The 15,222-nt window shown below is 50.0% G+C and overlaps 1 protein-coding gene across 2 annotated transcripts; it reads left to right on the plus strand.

The window, feature by feature from the left end:
• The first annotated feature begins 8,786 nt into the window (after nt 1–8,786).
• Nucleotides 8,787–14,325, plus strand: IRF2BP2 (interferon regulatory factor 2 binding protein 2). 2 transcript variants are annotated; one of them, XM_039247174.1, is made up of 2 exons: nt 8,787–9,925; nt 10,547–14,325. In XM_039247174.1, exons 1-2 carry the CDS (start codon nt 8,917–8,919, stop codon nt 11,260–11,262), a joined length of 1,725 nt encoding a protein of 574 aa, XP_039103105.1. In that variant the 5' UTR covers nt 8,787–8,916; the 3' UTR covers nt 11,263–14,325. The 2 variants fall into 2 exon arrangements, with proteins under 2 accessions (XP_039103105.1, XP_039103104.1); XM_039247173.1 differs by having other exon boundaries at nt 8,788–9,973.
• Nucleotides 14,326–15,222: the final 897 nt, after the last annotated feature.

Here is a 15,222-nt window from a genome sequence, read left to right on the forward strand (position 1 = left end):
CTCAAACTCACGAACCATGAGATCATGACCTGAGCGGAAACTCAGGGTTGGACACTCAAACGACTGAGCCACCCTGGTGCCCCAGGAATACAGGTCCTTTCTGGCTGTGGAAAAATAGTTGACATGAAACATTTACGTGTAAGTGCTTTCCACCAACACCATCTTTGAAATCTATAGAATTTAAGAAACTTCATTAGGTTTTTTTCATAATCAGACCCAAATAGGTGAAAACTATATAGAAGGTCATGAATGTAACCTTTCACGATAGTCCACACATTTCAAAATATCAGGATTCCTAGAACTTAAGTCTTCTAACATCCTTTATAAATTCAGTATATAGCCAGCAAGGCGGCCATACAGCTATTAAGCAGTGGGATCATGGATGAGAATACAAAAAACCCCTCAAAACAGGTTTCCATATCCTGCTGATCTCTTCAGCCAAATGCCTGTCAGCGTATGGAACGGTTTTTTGTTTTTCTCAGCTGAGGTCTTCTTGAGTAATCCGAAGGGTCTGTCAGTAGTATATTGAATTTTTGCCCATTTTGTATGAAGTATATACATGATCCCTGCCCAAATATGTATATAACCTTTGCCTGTTTTATATATTTATACCTAAAATAAGGCGATCTCTTGTGGAAAGAAATATTTTCCATAAGTCTTGAGAGACTTTAATTGGGCTCATCAATGTTGATACAGATGCTTTTGCCCTGGCTAACTTAACCTAAGTACAGACCATGGCTTAGCCACTCCTAGCCCAGGATCTGAGCCCAAACCAAGCAGACAATGTTCTCAGATGATGTGATGATCTGGGAGCCACTTAGCCTCACAACTTTACGCGGATGGCACAGTGCCCCCCAAATAATGGGAAGACCCTCACTGGTCATTTTTTCTGCCTTGTTTTGTGATGCCACGTGTGTTAGAAGGCGTTGGGCTTGGGTTTGTCAAAATCCCCCGTATTCTCATTAAATCATCCACCATACGAAGGGTCCGGGTAGAAATGGCATCAGGTTCAGCGTCTCCTCTCCCACTAGAGAAAAACGCGGGCCCAGGGTACCCATGTGACCTGCGTCAGGTGACCTGCCAGATAAGGGGAGCCTGTGTCTCGCCAGCTCTTTCCCGGGCAGGCGTTTACATGTATGTAAAAAAGAACGTGGGAAGAAAACAGAAATAGGAGGTAGCCCACCAGTGGGCTAAAGAAAGAACTGCAGTTTGGGAAACCTGAATTCTGGCCTGTTTTACCTGCACCTTCTCTTTGAAGGCAAAGTCCTTCATCGTCCTTTACCAAATTGATAAAGTGAACTGACATGGATGTCTTAGTCGCCGTGAAGGATGACGAATTGATCTGTTAATGCAAATGTAGGTAGGTAGGTAAGTAGGTAGGAAGCAAGAATAGTAGGAAAGTCTGAAAAATGTTTAAAATCTAGCTATCTCTGAAATGCTAAGAGATAACAGCCCCCAGGAAGTTCACATGTGTGTCGTTCCCAGGCACGTTTCGGACCAGTTTCCTCACTTAGGAATTTGCTTGAAGGGCTGAGAAGGCTTGCCAACAAGTCCATCAGAGTTCATCTGTATTTGCCTTTTAGCTGTCTGTGACAGGCTTTTTAGTAAACACACTATATTTAGGCAGTCACATTAGGAACTCTCTGTCCCTATTTCTGTCTACCAGTGGTCTTTTGTGAGGGCACACACTTAGGCTGTCTGTGCCCCTGTACTTCTTCATATGCACTCAGTTCGGACTGTGAATCCTAAAGGTCTCAAAGGTTTTGTACTCCCCTTGGTGCAGGGATGGATGTGCTAATGCTTACACACATTTACTCTAATAAATTACAGTCCACGATGAGTCTTCTAAGTTTTTCTTCCTTTCTTCCTTCTGCAGGGAGCTCTCTGTGTTTCCTTTGTACATAAAACTGATCGCGCACGCGTACACACACGCACACAAATCGGAGAAATAGTTTTGCAGTTAAATATTTAGGTCTTTGGGTATCATTGGAATATCACCTATACACATAAAATAATTGCTTTAAATAACAATAACAATTTCTTTTCTCTGTTCTCTCTGTTGTGGAGAAGCTATTGGGTTGGTCCTTAGTTCTTCTTCCAAAGGAGTTGTTCTGTAAATAGGTATAATTTAGTGTGTTCCATGGAGGGGGTAAGTTCAAGATCTTTACTGGAACTCCTTCTTTGTGTTTGTTTCTAAACACATTAGACCAGAGCAAGTAAAGCACTAGAACAGATTATTGCAACTCCATTGGTAAAGGCCATATTTTCCTGCCGATTGGCATTCTTTTATAAAATGCATTTCATCTTGTCAAGAGAAAGTCAGTCTGGTTCATATTGGCTGAATTTTTTTTTAAAGGATTTTTTAAAATGATATTTATTTCTTTATTTTGAGAGAGAAACAGATAGTGCAAGCAGGGGAGGGGCAGAGAAAGAGAGAGAGGGAGAATCCCAAATAGGCTCCACACTAACAGTGCAGGGCTCAATCTCACGATGTGCGAGATCATGACCTGAGCCAAAATCAAGAGTCAGATGCTCAACCGACTAAGCACCCAGGTGCCCCTGGCTGACCTCTTTTTCATAAGAAATACAAACAATGACAATGAATGCTTATTTAAATAAGTTATGATCATTTTGCATGAAATTCTATGAAATATCTGACTTCATGTTCTTATCTTTTCAGTGCCCTGTTGTCCATTGTATTTGTCTGAGCACAAAGTAGCCAGGATTGGAATTACATGATTTCATAAGATTTTCCTTTTCTTTGTAAGGAAACAAGTCATAAAAACTTGGAGGTATAGTATTCCAGTTTGGTGATTGCCCAGTCTTTTTTTTTTTTTTAATGTTTATTTATCTTTTAAGTTTTTAATGTTTATTTATTCCTGAGAGAGAGAGAAGGATAACACGCACAGGGGAGGGGCAGAGAGAGAGGGAGACACAGAATATGAAGCAGGCTCCAGGCTCTGAGCTGTCAGCACAGAGCCTGAGGCGGGGCTCGAACCCACGAACCGAGAGATCAAGACCTGAGCCGAAATCAAGAGTCAGGCGCTTAACTGACTGAGCCAGCAGGCGCCCCTGGAATGGAAGTCTTTTATCCTGCCGCCAACATCAATTTTTATCTAAAGTTCATAAAGACCAGCACAAAATAGTTTGCCATTTATGGAGTCCCCTAACAGCCACAGTGTGGTGGCAACTGTCTCTCATCTCTACCATCTCCCTCTATCTGTTGTGACTGTTTGCTGGTCTTTGGGTGGATATCTCACAAACTATACTAGAAGTGCTTTTTCTCCTATAAACGTAGATAGCAATTGGCAAATCTTAACATTCTTTTTGTCAGCACTCACAAATGTTAACACCCTTTTGCTAGGTTTCCACAGTGTGCCTGCGTGATTTTTTAACCTTCAAAATGCAAAAAGAATCTTCCAGACTATTATTAGACAATAGGACTCATACCTGGATTTCAGTTCTGATGTTTAACTTTAATGTTATTGTAGGCAAATCGCTTAATCTTTCAATACCTCAGGCTTTCATTTCTGAAGAAGGATGACAAGATAATAGAATTTATGCTTGAAATAGTCTTTTTTGAATGTCCACACGAAAGGCATAATAAATACAGGGCGATCAGATAATTCTTAACCTTTTAGAATTGTTATAATGGAATAGATGGAATAGAACATCTTCCATTTTTGCAGTCCCCTTACTACTTACTGAAAGTGTACGCAAGGAGTTACAGTTTAAGTAAGCAAGCTAATGAAAGAAAATTTACCGCCGTAATACTTTCAAACACTATCCTTGAAGTAAGTTCACTATTTTGTCAGCATCTTCCTAGTGCTGTCTTTTAAAGGGTTTTGGCGAGTGTCTCAAATATCCGTTAAACCCGCATTCAGACATTTTTCCAGAAAAGTACATTTCATCATGCTCTTTCCAAAAAGTCAATAGGAGGGTTCTGGCATCAAATGGCTGTTGAATTCCCTCCAGGTCTCCTACAAATTTCCTTGCAGGCTGAGAGAGTGTGTGACCTCAATCTCTCCTTTGTCTGTATTTTTCACTTAGCTCTTTAAATTCTGACACAGGAAGTAGTTACCCTCCATCAAGACCCCAATTCTTACTCTAAACGGGGACCTGTACATATATTTACACAGAGACTGGTGACTAACAGCTTCTGTGTATAATATGTGGGTGATTAAGAGCTCCGGTGATTTTATTTGGCCTGATTCTTAGACCCTCCACAGAGAGTTTATCTCCTTCGCATGCAAAAGTCTCTTTAATATCTGAATGCTTTCTATGCACAGGGGAGGTAGGTTACAGGGAGAGGTCAAACGGAGGGAATGTATTTCTAAAAAAGCGTATTTGCAATTTGAAAACCAGCTGAACTGTCTCCTAAATGCTATTACGGGAGAAGAAAGGCTCCCGTATCTATTACAGAGGGTTCTTTTCTGCCATGACTCTCTGTAGTATGCATAGACGTATTCATATAAACAAGTGTGTTCAAACGCCTATTTATCTTTTTTTTTTTTTTAAGTAGAGAAGCCCTGAATAGCCCACGTGCCCTTCCAGTCTTCTGGTGGTTTTGCAAAAGTGCAAGGAGCTGAGGATGTCATCCACAAGAAATCCACATGACATGCGGCTGCATTTTCCCCGCTCCTTCAAATCTGCCAGGGTCAGAGTTTAAGAAGCTCTAGTATGGTTGCAACATCATGCTATTAATAGAAACTGCACTCTAAAGAATGAAGGCTGTGATTCCACATGTGGATATAGGGTGAAGTGCATGAACTCTGCAGTCTCTAGGAATACCACCTCTTGGACAGCAAGCCTTCCTGGTGCAACCCTTTCCCCGCTGCCTGTCCTCAGGTCGGAGTTCCCTCAGGGTCTTCTGGAAGGAGCCTTTTTTTTTTTTTTAACACTGCCCTGTGGACTGTCAGTACAGAGCCGTGGTGTGTTAACAAGAGCATCTCAACTGGAGCAGGCTCCGGGGACCAGGTTCAGATTTTTAGATGTGTAATGCTCACACAGCGGAAGCCCATGGAAATCTGGGGGGGGCGGGTGGGGAGGGGGGGGTCAGATTTGTTCTACCCACTGAGCCATTGCTTAGAACTGCTCCCCTCTGGCTTCCCTTCCGATCGCTTCCCTTATCCCTGCTTTTTTGACGGTATCCTACAGAACGGCTTTCCTTTTGCTCCTACACTGTGATTTGTATTTTAAAAAAGGGCCTTAGAAATTAGAGCTGGGACTGTTGCTTCACCTAATCTCGGCAGAAGTGTTCCCCACGGAATCTTTCCTTTAGTTCTTAAGACAAATTGCAGCATTTCAGCGCTCTGGTTAAAAGCCAGGCTCGACCCCCGCCCCCCACCCCCCAGCACTTCCTGTGGCGTCCACCTGCCTGCCCACCTATGAATGTGTAGGAGCACCCTGCAGCCAACCTGGTAACCTTGACTCTGAAAGGCAAAGATGATCATCATGCTCTTCTGAGAGGACCTGCATGCAGCCTTAAGCAAGAGGGCAGAGTCTACGTGACTAAAACATACCAACTTCCTCTTTCATAAGTCATCACATGATGAACTACAATTACAATTCCTGCCTTGTCTCTGCGAATTGCAGACGCATTGCCTCACCCTAGAAACCCTGCTTCTGTGTGTGGAGGAGGCGGCTGTAGCCGCTGCGGCAGCCGCTTTGGATGGGATCCAACTCCAGTCTGGGCCGGCAGGGAGGGCGGTGGGTGGAAGACAAAAACAAAGCTATGTTTACTTAGCATAGATCGATAAAGCTGCTTCAGAGCTACATGAAAGGCCAGGCAGCATGAAAGACTTTTGATACAATATAAGGAATTGCTGCCCTGGATCCGGGGCCAGCCTTAACCCCCTTGATCCCGGCTTCTTTTATGCGAAGAGAGAGACCAGAAGTAAACCAGCCTCTCCATTCTCCGGCAGGCATTTCGTTAGGGAAGTTACAACAACTGTTTCAACATTAAACTCACAGTGTAAAATAAAAAGGAAATGCCCTTCATTCGGAGCACACAAGCTCTGTTCCTTACTTTGTACCTCTCAAGGCGGCATTTGTATCTCAATATTTCTATTTTGGGCTGGAAAGGCAGGCTTTCCCTTGAGGGGATTACAGTACCAGCTTGCAGGTAAATGAGTATAATTGGGCCATGGCTCTAACAGACTTGTTTTCTTTCAATGTTTCAGTCACTGCCTCATGGGGCCATCTCTTGGGGGTGTTCAGATGGCCAGTCTCTCTGCAGCACAAAGACTGGACACGGTCCACACACACCGAGGTCACGTGCTACAATGAGTGGCACAAGCAGAGTGCACGGAGGGTGACCAGAGGGACCAGGTCGTCAAAGAGGTTCAAGGGACCAGGAGGGACAAAGCCCACTGGCACCAGCTGCTCCCAGGGAACGATCTGGGCAGGCCCTATTCTCCCAGCTACAAGAGGGTGAGGCAGGATTGCAATTGCGAGCAAGATCCGGGAACAGATGGGGAGACCTTGATGGCAAGCACACCTTCTCTGGAAATCCCCAAGAGAAGACATGCAGGGTTGGCCTGTAAAACACTTAGATCTGGCATTACGTTCTCTGTGCCACTTTCGAACAGGTTTTTTCATGTGCTTTCAGCAGCTCCCTCCGCCATTTCTCTACGGGTGTTTTTCCTCTTCCTTGTGGTTAATCCTTTGAAGCAACCTGGCATTTTCAATAGCAACAACTAGAGAGAAACGTCAGCAGGATTTTTTTTTCTCTCGCCACCTACCAATCCAGTTGTAGGAAAGATAATATAATTAGTACCCTGTTCTTCCCACACTTAACCAGCCCATTCCAGTCTCAGGGAGAGCTGTGCGCCTGTTTTCCAACAAAAGAAGCTCCAAGGGCCGCCCTTGCAGAGTTGAAGTGTCTAGGTCCCAACCGAGAGTGACTAAGCCCGCGTCTATTAGTCAGTAAGACTAACGACGGGCCAAAAGTGATTTACCAATAACACACACCAGCTCCTCCTCCCGATAAAAGTGTGAAACTCAAGTGCTCCCTTCAGCCTGGGCAGAGTCTGTGGCTGCCAACAGTGGCGGGGTGGGCAGGCTCTGTGGCCGCACCCCGCTTTCGTCCGAGGCGGGTTTGCACCCACCCAGGGGCTGCCTTGGCCTGGGCCGCGCCGTGGGTCTCGCCCCACTAGGGCACCGGGGACTTCCGCCTACGGCCCGGACCCGCACGACAGCTGCTTGCGGGGCCCGAAGGGCCGGCCGGCCGGCCAGCCACCCCCACCGCCGGCGCGGACCCCGACGCCCGCGCCCCGCGCCCCCTCCAGTCCAAGTTTGGGCCCGGGGGCGGGGCCTAGAGGCCCACAGCCGCCGGAGGGGGCGGAGCCTGCGCAGTGACGCGACCGCGCTGGCCGTAGACCCCGGATCCCTGGAATGTGCATTCGTTCAATGAGGCCGCCAGTGCCAGCGGCGGCGAGTCACGTCCGCGCGGAGCGTGCGCGCTCGGCGGCAGCGGCGCACGCGGGCCCGCGGCTCTGCGCCCACGTCACACGCCCGCCGCGCGGTCCTACATAAGGCGGCCGGGTCTGCCAGCGCCGCCGCGAGGATCCCTGCTCGGCAGGGCGGGCCCGGGCTGGCAAGGAGGGGAGGACGAGGGAGAGAGGAAGTCGCGATGTTTGCGAGGGGTACGCTGCTCCCGCTTCCCTGCGGAAGGGCTCCGCGGAACGGCGAGTGGACGCGGCCCCAGTTTAGGAACAGACTCTTAGTAAAACTTGAGGGGACCGGCGGCGCCTGTGCCCTTCAAAGACAAGTGAGAGTGTGAAAGCACTTAGTGGAGTTCAAATGGCACTCCTTAACAAAATCCAAAACGGTGAACCACGCTAGATTTAAAGTCCCCAACCTCAAGAGATTGACAGCACCAAGTCACAAAGTGGCCTTGTTTAAAAAAACAAAACAAAACAAAACACGAGTCTTAGCATGATTTGGCCCCAAAGTGCCGGAGGGGAGGAATCCTGGCCGAACAGTGGAGGTGGCCGAACGGGTGGAGGGACGCAAACCGCGCCAGCATCGCCTTCACTTCGGGGACACCGGTCGCAGCACGGGCGAGCGCCGCGGAGCCGGCTCTCCCGGCAGCGCTCGTTCTCCCTCCGCGCGGGGGGAGGGGGAGGGCGCGAGCGCGGGGGAGGGCGGGTGCGCGCGCGAGGGGAGGGGGCCCGCGCAGGCGCCGTGCGAGGCTGTCGAAGAATCAAGTCTGTAGAAGTGGAGCGGCCGCGGCGGCAGCAGCAGCAGCGACGGCGGCGGCGGAGCTGAGGCGGGCAGGGCGCTGACGCGGGCGCTGGAAAGCGGCGACGCCAGGAGCTGTGAGAGAGCAGCGGAGCGACCCGGGGCCCGCGCCGCGCCCGTGCTCCACGCCGCCCGGCCGCCGCCGCCGCCACCCCGGCGCGGCATGCCCCGCCGCTCGGGCTGAGCCTGCCCCGGCGGCCGCCCCCCGCCCCCCGCCCCCCCAGCCTCCCCGCCCCCCGCCCCGCACTCCGCGCCGGCCGCCGCCGCGACCTGCTGCGCTCCCCCGCGCCCGCGCGGCCCGTCTTCGCCCCGGTCTGGAGGCCGGCCGCGGCCCCGGCCGAGCTCCCGCCGCCGCCGCCTCCGCCGCGCCCGCCGCGCCGCGCCGCCCCGCCGCCCGCCCGCGCCCGCGCCGGCCGGGGGGACGTGCTGCCGCGGCTGCAGCCCCTCGCCCCGCGCCCGCCGCCCCTCGTGCCCCGGGGGCGCTGCGCGGGCGCCGAGCCTTCGCGGGCTTTGCCGCCGCCGCCGCCGCCTCTGCGGCCGCCGCCGCCGCTGGTGGGGGAGACGCGGGGTTGGGGGGGGAGGAGGGCGCGCGTGGTGCCGGCGGGGAGCGGCGGCGCCCCCTCCTCCTCCTCCTCCGCCTCCTCCTCCTCCAGCGCCGCGGGCTCCTCGGACATGGCCGCGGCGGTGGCGGTGGCGGCCGCTTCCCGGCGGCAGTCGTGCTACCTGTGTGACCTGCCCCGCATGCCCTGGGCCATGATCTGGGACTTCACCGAGCCCGTGTGCCGCGGCTGCGTCAACTACGAGGGCGCCGACCGCGTCGAGTTCGTCATCGAGACGGCGCGGCAGCTCAAGCGGGCGCACGGCTGCTTCCCGGAGGGCCGCTCCCCGCCCGGCGCCGCGGCCCCCTCCGCCTCCAAGCCGCCGCCGCTCTCGGCCAAGGACATCCTCCTGCAGCAGCAGCAGCAGCAGCAGCAGCTGGGCCACGGCGGCCCCGAGGCCACCCCGCGCGGCCCGCAGGCCCTGGAGCGCTACCCCCTGGCGGCCGCCGCCGAGCGGCCCCCGCGCCTCGGCTCCGACTTTGGCGGCAGCCGCCCGGCCGCCGGCCTGGCCCAGCCGCCGACGCCGCAGCCGCCGCCCGTGAACGGCATCCTGGTGCCCAACGGCTTCTCCAAGCTGGAGGAGCCCCCGGAGCTGAACCGCCAGAGCCCGAACCCGCGGCGCGGCCACGCCGTGCCGCCCACCCTGGTGCCGCTCATGAACGGCTCGGCCACGCCGCTGCCCGCCGCGCTCGGCCTCAGCGGCCGCGCCGCCGCCTCGCTGGCCGCCGTGTCCGGGGCCGCGGCCGCCGGCCTGGGCGCCGCGCCGCCCGCCGAACTGAGCTCGCACAAGCGGCCGGCGTCCGTGTCGAGCAGCGCGGCCGCGGAGCACGAGCAGCGCGAGGCGGCCGCCAAGGAGAAGCAGCCGCCGCCGCCCTCGCACCGCGGCACCGCCGACGGCCTGGCCGCGGCGGCCGGGCCCGCCGAGCTGGGCGCCGAGGGCGCGGGCAAGGGCCGCGGGCCCGGCGAGCAGGACTGGGTCAACAGGCCCAAGACGGTGCGCGACACGCTGCTGGCGCTGCACCAGCACGGCCACTCGGGGCCCTTCGAGAGCAAGTTTAAGAAGGAGCCGGCCCTGACTGCAGGCAGGTTGTTGGGTTTCGAGGCCAACGGGGCCAACGGGTCTAAAGCAGGTAGGGGCGGCTGCGGAGTGAGGGGCTCTAGGGGAGACAGGGGCACGCAGAGGAGGAGGGGGTACCCTGTTCCATTCGCCCTCCTACCCCGGCCCAGAAACAACAAACACCCAACTTCCTGATCGGCCTGAGGCGGAACCGGTGCTTAGTGGCAACGTGTTCATGTGCTGAAGCAGCATAACAGAGATGAGTCAGACTGGGCTGATAGGCACTGACACAGGGTTTTCCTTTCCCAGCACATTCTTGGATGGGAGCATGAGGGCACCAGTCACCTTTCAGCCTGTTGGGGGACGTTGGCGGTCGGGCCGCGCGGTTGAAGCTGGGGACTTGAGTGCATGTGTAGGCACAGGCTTTTCCGTGCATGCTGTGTTCTGTGGCTTTTTAAAATCCGGCCTCGGAGCCCCACGAGTCTAAGTGCCCGAAGTTGCACGTGCACTTGCGACTCCCGTGAGATGTTACGTACAGAAGAATAGACGTTCGTTAGGGAGTCTTGTTTCATGTAAGAGAAAGATCCTTCTCCGCGCACATCCGCTTACTTTCCTTTTTGCTCTTTTCTCTTTTTCTCTCCCCCAGTGGCGAGAACAGCGAGGAAAAGAAAGCCTTCTCCAGAACCTGAAGGTGAAGTCGGGCCCCCTAAGATCAATGGAGAGGCACAGCCATGGCTGTCCACACCCACAGAAGGGCTCAAGATCCCCATTACTCCTACATCCTCTTTTGTGTCTCCACCACCACCCACTGCCTCACCTCATTCCAACCGGACCACACCGCCTGAAGCGGCTCAGAACGGCCAGTCCCCCATGGCAGCCCTGATCTTAGTGGCAGACAATGCGGGCGGCAGTCACGCCTCGAAAGATGCCAACCAGGTTCACTCCACTACCAGGAGGAATAGCAGCAGCCCACCTTCTCCGTCCTCTATGAACCAAAGAAGGCTCGGCCCCAGAGAGGTGGGGGCCCAGGGGGCAGGCGGCACAGGCGGACTGGAGCCGGTGCACCCTGCCAGCCTCCCAGACTCTTCTCTGGCAGCCAGTGCCCCCCTGTGCTGCACCCTCTGCCACGAGCGGCTGGAGGACACCCACTTTGTGCAGTGCCCGTCTGTCCCTTCGCACAAGTTCTGCTTCCCTTGCTCCAGACAAAGTATCAAACAGCAGGGAGCCAGCGGAGAGGTCTATTGTCCCAGCGGGGAAAAATGCCCTCTTGTGGGCTCCAATGTCCCCTGGGCCTTTATGCAAGGGGAAATTGCCACCATCCTGGCTGGAGATGTGAAAGTGAAAAAAGAGAGAGACTCGTGACTTTCCGGTTTCAGAAAAACCCAATGATTACCCTTAACTAAAACTGCTTGAATTGTATATATATCTCCATATATATATATATCTATATATATATATATACACATATATATATACACACACACTCACACATATATATATGTGTATATATATATATACACACATATATATATATCCAAGACAAGGGAAATGTAGACTTCATAAACATGGCTGTATAATTTTGATTTTTTTGAATACATTGTGTTTCTATTTTTTTTTTGACGACAAAAGGTATGTACTTCTAAAGGCGGTTTCTTCTTTTGTTAATGTTATTAGCATATCTTTGTGCTTTATTATCCTGGTGACAGTTACCGTTCAATGTAGGCTGTGACTTGCGCTGCTGCTTCTCTAGAGCACTTGGCGATTCCGAACTGCTTCTAGCTGTATTTGTATGCACTTATTTTAAAAAGGAAAAAAAAAAAAAGCCAAATACATTTTCTGACATTGTAAGATTGCCTTACTGTCTGTTATTCCTTACTGCTGGCTCCTCTCTCAGGCCGGAGGCCAGTTGGTGGAGAAGGAAAGGAGAGGAGTGAAGGGGGCTTCACTGTTGTGAAGCGGGCGGAAGGCCACTGGGAAAGAATCACGTCTCCCCCAAAAACGTTGTCCTCGGAGTCGTAGGAAAATAGATTGCGAATCTTTCTCTCTTTTGTTCTTAACGTTCAGTTGTTGGGATAGTCATGACTGCCTGAGAGTTGCTGCTGAGAGATTTTTCAGGACTTGTGTGGTTTCGGGGCGGGGGGGGGGGGGGGGGTTTTTTTTTTTAAAGGCAAAGTTGACCACTGTTCACTGCCCACGTGATCAGTTGTAAGCTTACAATGCTGCATGCTAGTTGGTTACATAATACCCGATTCAGTGACTGCAGGCGGTGATCATGGATGGCGCGGTGTACAAGGTGGCACTGCCATCTTTGAACAGAGCCCGGCTCCGCAGCGCCACTATCTTTTCAAACACCCTAGAGCTCTCTGTCGTTGGTGTCGTCGTTCCTTTGAAAAGAGTCTCAAAGAGAAGTTACGGTTCAGGTGAACTTGGAGATCGTGGGATTGGTTTCGTTTCTGTTTTGTGTTTTGTTTTTTTGTTTTTTGTTATCATTTACCTGTAGTGCTATTGCTGTTGGTACTATCACCTACACCCTGTTTCGAGCGAGTGCTAAATACAGTATGGTACAATGACAGTAAGAGCGCACGGGGCCGCAGGACTGCCCGTGGGCATATCAGTGACAGCCCAAATGGGGATGGAGGAAACCTGTAATTTCCTTCTTAACGTGTGTTTGAAATACCAAGTGAATGATACTGTTCTTCTGGAAATTAAAAAAAAAAAAATTGATAAACTAGTGACAATTAAAGTAAGGGTTTTAATAATAGACAGGCCCCACCTCTCAACCTATTCTTAGAAACCTTTTGTAAACTAATTTCTTTTGATCACTCTTTTGCATCAGTAAACTGATTTTTTTTAAACCAATAAATCATCTGTTACTAGAAATAGTTGTCTCACAGTGATACTGGTTTTTCTTCTGTGCTGTTACAATTTAACATTGACAGGAACACTATTTGAAATCCTTTTATGTTCAGGTGTTTGTAACTTGGCCCTATAATTAGACTGAATCATGGCTTCAAGGTCTACTACAACTTCTGTGTATTCGTTTACGACCTAGCTTCTATTTTAATTTGAAGATAGAGATTGTTAGTCTCTTTGGATTCTTTTTGAGTTATGTTTTTGTCTTTTCTTTTTTAAATTGCTCAAATGTTTTTTAACGGTCGAGTTATTAACACTTGAAAATCAGATACTGCACCAAATACAGTATTTTTTTTTTTTTTGGTAGTGTTTTTAATGAGTGAACCGATAATGAATACTGTGCAAATTCATGTTACCGGTCATTGTTCTATTACAAACAGACTTGCATGATTAACCAGTTTGTTGTTACACTTTTTTTTTTTAATTGGAGCATCTATGACTCAGATCAGACTGGTTTCTCTTATGTAAATGCATACATGCAGAAACACAGAGTCCATTTTACATGCCCATAAAGACATTTGTAAAGAGTTCAACTATTATGGTTTGTTGTATAAATGTGTATCTAAGCACTTTATTATAAACTGGAATTTGACCTCATAGATTTTACAAGTTGATCCGTCATTTGACCTAATTCGTGGTAGCTATCTGTATGTTTTGCAATCTTAATACAGATAAGCTTTCTAAAAAGATTAATAAAGAACCATCCTGCTGTTTTGAATAAGTCTTTCCAACTGTGGAGAAGACAACCCACAATTCTCTGTGCTGGTGTTTAAGGGGGCAGCGGGGCGGGGGGGGGGGGTACGAACGGCTTTAAAGGGCTGTGTGTGTTGAGGTTACTCCTATTAAAAAGTAAGACGTGGAGGAGTCCGGCCCTTGGGTGGCCTTCGTGGAAGGCTTGCAGCTGTAAAATGTTGATTGGAGTTCTTTCTCGGGCATTCTCTTAAGTTAAAAAGTGTAACACTGGGACCTGGGTGTGGTCTTCTGTGGTACCTGATGGCAGTACAGAGATTCTCCACAGCTGGAGACCAATGTCAGAAAGCCACTTACTGTACCTGGGCAGTATCCGATTTCAAATCCTAAATATTTCAGCTGTGCTTTTAATACTCAACAGATTAGGGGATGGGGTGTTAAAGCTTTCCCTTTTTTGCTTTAACAATTTATAGGATTTAACAGATGTACTGTCTTTTCATGTGGCCTCACATTAAAAGTTATGAGAACGTACACATGGTTTACAACTTTTGCTATATACCTTTCCTTGGCCACCAAGTATTTTTAAAGTGTGCCACCTTTTAACCTTTACTTTTTTTTTTTAAGTTGAAGGTGATAACTTTTTCTATATATGATGAAAACTCATGTCGACTGAAGTGAGTGTAATCTCAGATATCAACATTATTATATTTTAAAATCACGCTATGGAAATACCACCTGCATTCTGTCATTTGTCAGATTTACAGTACCTTTTTTTTTCCTTAACTTTTAGCATTAAATAAAAATAAAATTGGGAGCACTGAACATTTTCTGAGGCCTTTTTTAATGCTTTAAAGTAAGCTTAGAATGGCTCTTATTTTAATCACTAATGGCAATGCGACCAAAGGATGTGTGGGTTTGGGGTTGGGGTTTAACTTGGAACTGCGGGAGAAGAACAGAAGATAAAAGGCAGAACAAAAAGGCAACTGATGGCAGGGGAGAAAAAAGTGCTAGGGACCGGGAAAAGGGCCACTGGATAGGGGAAACCGATAACGAGAAGAGCCAGAAAGTACTTGTTTATTTTCAAGTTGCAGTCGAGCCAGCCCCCCTACCCTGAGACCGGCAAGAGAAGGTGGTGTCCACGCCGCAAAGGCTATTGAGACCAGGAGCTGCTCTCTGGAAGGTGTTGGAATAAAACAGCCATGTTGGACCATGCGAAACGCACCGAAGACCAAAGGGGGAAAACAGTAGCCTACCATTTGGAAAGCTTTGGAATAAAGTCAGAGCGAAAGCCAGGTGGATGATTGATGTTGTGAGCCCTGAATTTATAAATAGAGATAAAAGATGGAAAGCACCGGGCCACATTTGCAGACTACTGTCTACTCTCACAGAGTAAGAGACGTTTGCAGCTTTTATTCATTTTATTGATCAATGGCTTGGCAGACTCTTGTGAAAGGAAGTTGTGAAGCTTACATGGAGTTTGGGGACAGGGGACACATAGCCTGATTTACTATGTGTTTTAAATTAAACAGCCGCAGTTAATGTGTAACTGAATTATTTTGCTGTTGGGGTGGTCCAGTAACTCGGACCCATGGCTCTATGTGTTTCAATAATTTTTTTTTATGAGGAGGCTCTTTAAGGCAGTTTTCAAGAAACCGTATTCTTAATAAGTTAATTATAGCTCGTGATACACAACACGATGTTTCGTTTAGTAATCAGGTT

Source organism: Hyaena hyaena, unplaced genomic scaffold (genome assembly GCF_003009895.1).
Source record: "Hyaena hyaena isolate Hyena2069 unplaced genomic scaffold, ASM300989v1 scaffold_288, whole genome shotgun sequence".
Lineage (NCBI taxonomy): Eukaryota > Metazoa > Chordata > Mammalia > Carnivora > Hyaenidae > Hyaena > Hyaena hyaena.